At 37.6% G+C, this 8,445-nt stretch overlaps 1 protein-coding gene across 4 annotated transcripts; it reads right to left on the reverse strand.

The window, feature by feature from the left end:
- Positions 1-1,011: 1,011 nt before the first annotated feature.
- Positions 1,012-4,379, reverse strand: LOC149277983 (heterogeneous nuclear ribonucleoprotein C-like). Of its 4 annotated transcripts, none has more exons than XM_089502463.1 (8): positions 4,139-4,379; positions 3,261-3,336; positions 3,200-3,210; positions 3,095-3,169; positions 2,659-2,820; positions 1,840-1,950; positions 1,568-1,707; positions 1,012-1,089 (listed from the first exon to the last, which is right to left on the reverse strand). In XM_089502463.1, the coding sequence occupies exons 1-8, from the start codon at positions 4,377-4,379 to the stop codon at positions 1,012-1,014; spliced, it is 894 nt and encodes a 297-aa protein (XP_089358589.1). The 4 variants fall into 4 exon arrangements, with proteins under 4 accessions (XP_089358589.1, XP_089358588.1, XP_089358591.1 ...); XM_089502462.1 differs by having other exon boundaries at positions 1,825-1,950; XM_089502465.1 differs by lacking the exon at positions 3,200-3,210 and having other exon boundaries at positions 1,825-1,950; positions 2,659-2,813; positions 3,097-3,144.
- Between the last annotated feature and the right edge of the window lie 4,066 nt (positions 4,380-8,445).

Consider the following 8,445-nt stretch of genomic DNA (forward strand, 5'->3'; position numbering starts at 1 on the left):
AACTTTAGAGATCCATGAAATTATCTGAAAACAAAAGATATAACATTAGCCTTTGTTAATTACAATGGTTTAATTTTTTATTTATTTTTTTTAAAAGGCTTTGTTATGACAAGGTTTCACCCTCACGAGTAAGCCAGATGAATGATTTTCATGCTTGCCTTAACTCTCCCCTTTCCTTCTATGTTCATAAATAATCTGAGGGGGACAGAGACAGTTCCATCAACCTCAACCACACAAAAGGATTTTTAGTTTAGAGACTACACTAAGCCCAACTCAAATGGGCATTAAAACGTTACCTATAAACATATAGATTAAAGAAAAATGGTTTTGTATTAATAAGGGATTTCTCCATGTATAAATCCAAACAAGTTTAATTGACATCAAACTGCACATACAAAGTTTAAAATGCAACAGTTGCTAAAAAAAAATAATTTAGTTGGAAAGTTACCACTTCCCATGCATTTTATATTGTATTAAAATCAGGTACACTGCCAAACCTTAAAGTAGCAACTGTAAAAAATTTACAATTAACGTAACTAAAGTTCAGCTGGGTTGCTGCCTTTTCACACTATTGAAGAGCACAGAATAGGGTGGATGGTGTCCTGCTTTGCTTGATTTTTTCCAGCTTTGTCCTGGACTTATGACTTGATATTTCTTGTCTTCATGGCTTGTAGTTAATTACTTAAATAAATGGCTCTTAAAGAGGCAATTAAATTGTACCATTTAGGGATGCCAACCAACAGGTTATGTCATTTAAGCACATGGCTCTTGAGACCCATAGCACAAAAAGCACAGTGAATTTAGTTATGTGAGCAACAGGATCAAAACAAAGACCAGGTTAAAAACAATACACTTTTATTCTAGAAGTCGCAGAGGTATCAAAATGAAAGAGGCTGCAGAGAAAGCGATGGGTGCATATTAAACAAGCTTAGAGAGCACATTGCAACTGTGATGGTTGGAGGGGTAGAGCTATGAACGGAGAGAATAGGCAGGTTAAGATGCATATAACATTTAAGAATCTTCATTTGCACTGTCCCCTTCATCTTCACCTTCCTCTGTCTCTTTGTCACCATCTTTAATTTCTTCCAGCTGAAAAGATAGGTTTATATTAAAATAGAACTGATGGCATCATACATAAATGTATATCAGTTGAAAGGTTTTGGAGATGTTTAGTTCAACATCACAATGAAAGCAGATATTTGTGATTATACTATACTGGCTCTGTAGCACAGAGACAATTTCCCGTCCTAGAGTTTTCTTCTTTCATCTTGCCCCGTCAAACCCACAAATACTTCCATATTCCTACAATTAGCAATTACATGAGCAAGGGAGATCTATAAAACATAAGCAAGCTGCACTACTTCAAGATGGTACTGAAATCGTTTTTGCTCTACATTCGTGCTTATTACTATAAAAATACAAAATCTTGATTATGCTCATCTTGGAATGTAATTCATGACTCAGGATGCAGATCAAAAGCCAGAAATCTGTTATCCGCTAGCCCTGCATCAGACCTTGCTGCATGCAGTTCAGTGACACATTCAATTAACATTTTTTTCATCCTTACTGTGTCTTCCCCCTGTTCATCATCATCATCAAGGAGGTCTCCTTCTTCTGCAGAGTCACCTGCTTCCTCTGTAACACTTTTTGCACTTGTTTCCTCTTTCTTTTGAGAGCTACTGCTCTGCTCGTCATCTAATTTTGTCTCTGAATGAAAATATGTAAAAAAGGCAGAACATTACTACAGAAGTCAGGTGAATAGCAATATGATGTTCCTGCCATTTAACCAACCATGGAAAGCTGTAAGAGGGGTGCAGACAGTACTAAATAGGAATTTACCTTGTTTGGATTGTTCACGCTCGATCCGCTCTAGACTTTCCAAGAGAGAATCTACTCTCTGTTTTATCTGACTCAGCTCCTTTTTAATAGTTTGAAGATCATCACCCTTTACTGTGACAAAAACAGCTGCAGTTAGTTTGCAAATATTATACAGTGACAGTATATGCAATAAGGAGAAAAAACATGCTATTCATAGTATAGGTTTACAGGATACATTCGGAATGAAAAAAATATATATACAGCAATGTGCAATGTTTTAGGCAGGTGTGAATAGGCATGTTATTTGTATATTTTTAGCGTTTAAACTGCAAAGTGAGTGAACAGAACAATCTAACTCAATTACTCAGCAGGTAGGCTGTTGTAAACATCTTGGAAAACCAGTTCTGTGTATTTAGGGAAACTCAGTTGCTGTATATACCCATGGGATTAGCGGTAAATAGCTGTTCTAGCTAATCAATGTGAAATGATTACACTTTACAATTGACAGCTGCTACTCCCCACTACTGGGACAGCTATACATGTGCAGGAAACATTTAAGCGTACACATCCCCCCCCAAGAAGTAAAAAATACATCTGTACAGTAAAACGGACTCCATTTGAATTAAATTGATTTGGGGAAATAACTGTCCATTTGAGGAAAGGAAAAAAAAAAACACAAGGCTACAAAGGGGTGTGTGTGTGTGTGTGTATATACATACACACTGCATAATATATTAACATATAAGAGTGGGAATTATGGTAGAATTTATCTTGACTTTTATCTACAGCAAAAAAGGGCATGCAGGAGAAAAGCCAAACTTTTGCACATGCTAGACTTACGCCGACTAGACTTGGAGGAACCGCCTCTCTGGCCGCTCTTTGAGTTGAAGCCACTTTTACCGCGGCGTGATGTATTTCCAGAAACTCTCTGGCGTTTAGACGGCACTACAGCCCGTGCAATAGGGGGAGGAGGCGGCACACGAGTTGCTGAGTAGCTGTATATTCACAGGAGGGAAGAGGCAGGAGAGAGCATAAAGTATATGGTTGAAGTGTACACATCTATCTTTATTATTTTATATAGCACCATCAAATTCCGTAGCGCTGTACAATGGGTAGACAGGACATAAGTAGTAACATAAATTGACTGACAACAGGTGAGGAGGGCTCTGCTCAAACAAGCTTACAATCCATCTCAAACAAACACTTGATTTATTTTGAATAGTGAATGTGATGTCAAACATTAGTAACCTAATTGAGGACATTAACACATGCTTTTACCTGTCATAATAGTCTCGCTGGAAATCATAATCCAGATCAAATGATGACCTATAATGAGAAGGCAAATTATGAACTAGGTTATGTATTAACATATACATTACACTGCATAATGCCCTCAAACAGAAATATGACAAAATAAAAGTTAAAAGCTTGGAAGTGCCTACCCATACATATCAGCTGCCGATCGTTTGACACCTCCTTTCCCTCTGTTAACCTTGGGCTCAGCAGCGAGATTAATATCTGAAAGTAGAGATTTAGAAAACAGATAATGCAAGGACCAGCAAGGGTAGAGCTACAGCTTAATGGTCAAGTATGGTTCAATTCCAATGTCTAACTGATGCTCAAAGAAACATGGCAAAGTGCAAGTCATAGCTATTTCAGTTCAAACTTTTCCTCCGTTCAAATCTCTTGGCCCTTGCGTGTGCACATACTGATGTACAATGACATTTCCTATGTGGTGGAAAAGTTTGGCTCGGAACACAGCTTAGAAAGCCAAACTTCAGTCTGGCTCGGCCAGGCCAACACTGTAAAATGATAGATTCCAATCGAACCAATCAGAATTTCTCCTGCTACTCGGTATAAGGTAAGATCGATGCCAAAGCAAAAAGTGTAGTCGTGTCCGCATTAACTTTGGGAAACAAATCAAGCAAACAGGATCATCAACGGTATAGGCAGGCAAAACGAATGCTAGAAACATTTCCACACGAGTTTTTGTTAAGCTTAAATCAGTCTCACACAAAGGGTGAGCTTTACAGACACATCAAGATTTGCAGATACAATGCTGGTTTCAATGAATACCTAACTGCTTTACTGCAAACTACAAATAGCACACCATATAACTACACCACACAATACTGTCGCACTGAACACTCATTTGCAAAATGATGAATTTATTAATTAGGAAAGCATTGCACCCAAGTTGTAGACATGCTCATGAGGCTTGTGAAGAGGAAAAAAAAAAAAAAGAAAAAAAAAAAAGAAAAAAATATGGTAAGGTTCCTTATACTGGATTTAAATCCAACTAATACTGCCACTCACTTACCAAGGACCTGGCCGGCAATCATACGCCCATCTTCCCCAGCCACAGCAGTACGGGCATTGCGTTCATTAGCATACTGAACAAAAGCAAAACCCTTGTGCACGGAGCAGCCCACAATCTTGCCATACTTGGAGAAAATGGCTTCCACGTCTGCTTTCTTCACTACTAGGGTGTTAAGGTTCCCAATAAATACACGTGAGTTTAGTGAACGAGGATCTGTTTTGTTAGTGATGTTGCTTGCCATCACGTAATGCCCTACGGGAGAAAGTGAAGCCTAGAGGAAGGGAAAAACACAATGAAGTGGCAATAACCTAATATATGGACAAAGAATAAGGAGGGCATGGAAAGCTACTCCTGCTCGGAATACAGAAGAGTGTCAGATAAAAGAAAAAAAAAAGAGAAAAGAAAAGTGTAACGAGATGAAGAATGTACGTGCATAAAAAAAAAAAAAAAAAAAAAAAAAAGGCTCATGACCCAGAATACAACTGTGATGATTTAGTAGGTTTGTAAGGAAGCTGCTCAAAGGATGAAAAAAGCAAAGGAGAATGGGGAGCATGTTCATAATTCCAGTTGTTTCATAGGAAAAAAAGCTAGTAAGCGTAACAGAATTTTGGGCAGACGTTACAGGTCAGGGGAAAAATAAATTGGAGGTGTATTACATGATAAATAGAATGAAAATGCCGAGCATAATATGGCAGTGCTAGATGACTGAATAATCTACAAAAATCAATTGCCTATTGAAAGTTAGGGGGGGGGACTCAAGGAAGAAACAACTAAATCTATAGGTTAAGAGGTGTGAGTTTAAAAAAAAAAAAAAAATCTAGTGTGCAAGTGTTTTCTTTAACTTAACAAAAAAAAATTCACAAAAGCTCATATTCATATACAACTGCAAGCTAGAAGAGCTGTATGAATCATTTAGTTTTACCTTTAGTTTTTAAACTATTCTTACCATGTGCCAGAAGGATTGGATGCCAAATAGATCTTTGTCCGCTCTTTGCTGCTGGCTGCCAGTGATGGGGCAGAGGGATGGAAGGGAAGGAAGAGGGAGGGGCAGGAGTCTGAATGAAGGGAACTGGCAAAATATCAAAATCTACTCCCACATATAAACATGGTGGGAATTTACAATAAGGTTTCTAAAAAACATGTCTTTAGATTACCACACGTCATTTGTAATTAAAAAAAATATGTATTAAACTTAAAAACAAAACATTTAAAGATACTAAAATTACTACACAATGAAATCCTTGGCAACAGAGTAGAAATGTTAAACTGCACAAAAAAAAAAAAAGTATTGACTACTCACAAATTAAATGTATAGAGCCTCCTTCCCAACCCAACCCCCCCCACCAGGAAAAAAAAACAAAAAAACAGTGAGGAAAAATTAGCATCAGCATCAATACTTATACATAAAAAAAATAAAAAAGTAAAAAATAAAAATGAGAAACACAGCAGCAACATGTTTGAAAGGAGACCAGTAAGGCAGGAAAAATATTAAAAAATTAAAAACCAAAAATAAAAACAGGAAAAGCGAGACTTACTGTAGTAGACGTTTCAAAAAAAATTCTTCGCTGTGAAGAAAAAGGGGAAAAATTATGAAAATAATCCAAGTCAGAAAAAAAAAGTTTTTTTTTGTTTTTTTTTTTTAAAAAGTCCAGTTAAAAAGAGCAATTCTTAAAAATGCGATTTTTGAATAGAACTGTTTCAACCCCAAAAATCGAGCATGGAAAGGGATGGGAAAGGAAGGGCACGGGTAGGGGGAGGTGGAAGGCTATCCTGAGCGTCTGGAAACAGCATGATTGACGATGCAAAAATAAAATCCCAGAGCAAAACTGTTAACCAGGATTTAAATCACGTTCCTGCCCTAGCACCTTACAATTTGATGGGCCAAATGACCACTGAAACACTGCTTGTTCCATGCCCCTATAAGCAGTTAGAATTAAGCCTTGAGGCATTGAGAACTACTCTAGTTATGGAGGGAAGAATGAAAAGGTTGATACAGGGAGAATAATCAAACTGTCGGAACAGGTATGGGTAGGAGGATTGGGTAATTTGGAGAACTGCTCTGTTCAGTGGCCTGTGGAAAGGAGAAGGGGAGAATTGTTTCAGATAAACGGGAGATGGATAATGGGACACACAGGGCAGAAGAAAACCCCCAACAACCACACAGACCCCAGCACCTCGCAGAAGTAGATTTAACACCTATATGGCTGCTGTATACTACTAGCTAATTTGTGCAGAGGACACTGATATACATATGAAAAAGCCACAGCATAAATGAGATGCTCTGGTTGCATCCATAGAGTACTATATGAAATACTATTTTGCTATAGGACTATACATTAAAAACAGGAGCAATGGGAAACTGTCAGCATATCGATGCACTTATGTTTGTAAATGTTTATAAAAGTTTTATATACTCAATTAGCATGTACTAGGTTTATCGATTTATTCATTTAACCTACAGATTGATTTCTGGTTTTATATATGTCTCACGTGGTTCTTATGGCAGGTTTGAGGACAGATTAACATCAAGAAAAACAGGCAGACTAGATGGGCCGAATGGTTCTTATCTGTGAATGAATTCTTTGTAATCTTCATCTTCCCGGCTTTGCTTTTGTAGGTGAATTGTATTTATTATCTGTTACAAAAGCTCTTTAAGGGACCTAAATGTGTTTCTATGGAGAGGGCATTTATGATGCATGTATCTTCATTAGATCTTCTATGATTAAGCATTAGATGCAAAAAGGAATTGGGACGACACAAGGCCTCGTTTACGTTCCACGTGGTGTCCTGCCTTCAACAATGTAATTGTGTCAAAAATGTTTTGTTGTCTTGTAGATTGACACATTATAAAATCCCAGAGCCCCAGCATGAACATTTCTAGTTTCTGTAGTAGGTAGGCTTAAAAGTGGATGTGCAACCCATGCACTGGTGCCTGGAAACGTCCACTTTAGTTGGAACTGAAGTCATAACTAAAAATGAACATGAAGACATTACCTTGGCCTATAAATCATTGGTGAGGAGTATACATTTATCTAGCTTGCGTTTCATTTTAGGAGCATGAACAAAAACTAGGGTGCATGTGCATTAGGGTCCCAGTTATATGGGTGATTTATAGCTGGATGCCATTAGAAAGATTTAAATAAAACACGACCTCTTGTCATTTTTGGGCATGAAACTTCAATTTTGCAGCTTTCTGCATCAGTTACAAAGGATATTAAAACACTTTCTCCATAACAGAACTACAGCTCTTTTTTCTACACTATGTTAGAATCATAATGAACAGGGAAAACAGAGTGGAAACCACAACTCTTGCAAACATGCTCTTTAGTGAGTAAAACCCAAAGCATAGCTTTGCACACAGACAGGCAGAGCACACTAGTATAATGCAAGCATGGCACTCAAGGGGCTCAATTCTATTACCTGTAGACAAAAACAAAGTTAAAAGTTATCCCTGGTATGATTTGAAGAAAAAAAAATAAAAAATTTACTTCCTCTGGCAGATCTACTGCCATACTCAGCGCAGGTCTAGAGACACGTAACAAGTGATCACGGCCATTGTTGCGCATTATAAACCCATTAAAAGCACTACACCAATAGGAACACAGGTAAATTAACCCCTGAAAAGACAAATAAAATGCACTAGATCCTTCTCAGCCCCTCCCCCAAAAATGAAGTGTGCAAGCATGTTGATTTAGTGTATGCAATATGTGCGAAGGTATGTATGTCAAATGCAATTTACCCACCCCCCTCAATAGTGATCCTCTATCACTTGCTCTGACCTCTGTGCCTAAGCCCTGTGATATAGCTTGATGAACACCAATACACAGCCAGGACGTGACCATGTAATTGGGTCTTATATACAAATCTCATTTAGATTTGCAACACTTACGTGCGGTTACTGGTTGGAATTGAATTTCCACCAGACATTCTATACTTGATCTGGTCAGTTTATGCGATAAACTTACATGTGTTGCGTGCGTCTCGGCTATATCAGACACTGCAATTTCTGATCAAAGTGCTAACGGGATGATCTAAATAATTAAGTTACCAGGCAATAATAGAATTGAACCCCAGGTGTCTTATGACTGATTTTTCAAATTAACACAAACTAAAAAAACAAATAATTTATGCAAAAAAAAATAAAAAATATAAACAGGAATTTGACAAGCGAAGCTTGCAGGATGAACAGACGAGCTTAGCGGTGCCTATTACACAAATGATAGTACTTTGGAATTTAAATCCTACCCCTATACCTTTCAACTGCTGGGAATCACCTGTAATAAACACTATGTAATATTTGAAAATGA

This window comes from Sceloporus occidentalis, unplaced genomic scaffold (assembly GCF_023333645.1).
Source record: "Sceloporus occidentalis isolate IW3139 unplaced genomic scaffold, rSceOcc1.0.p SCAF_204, whole genome shotgun sequence".
In the NCBI taxonomy this organism is placed as follows: Eukaryota; Metazoa; Chordata; class Lepidosauria; order Squamata; family Phrynosomatidae; genus Sceloporus; species Sceloporus occidentalis.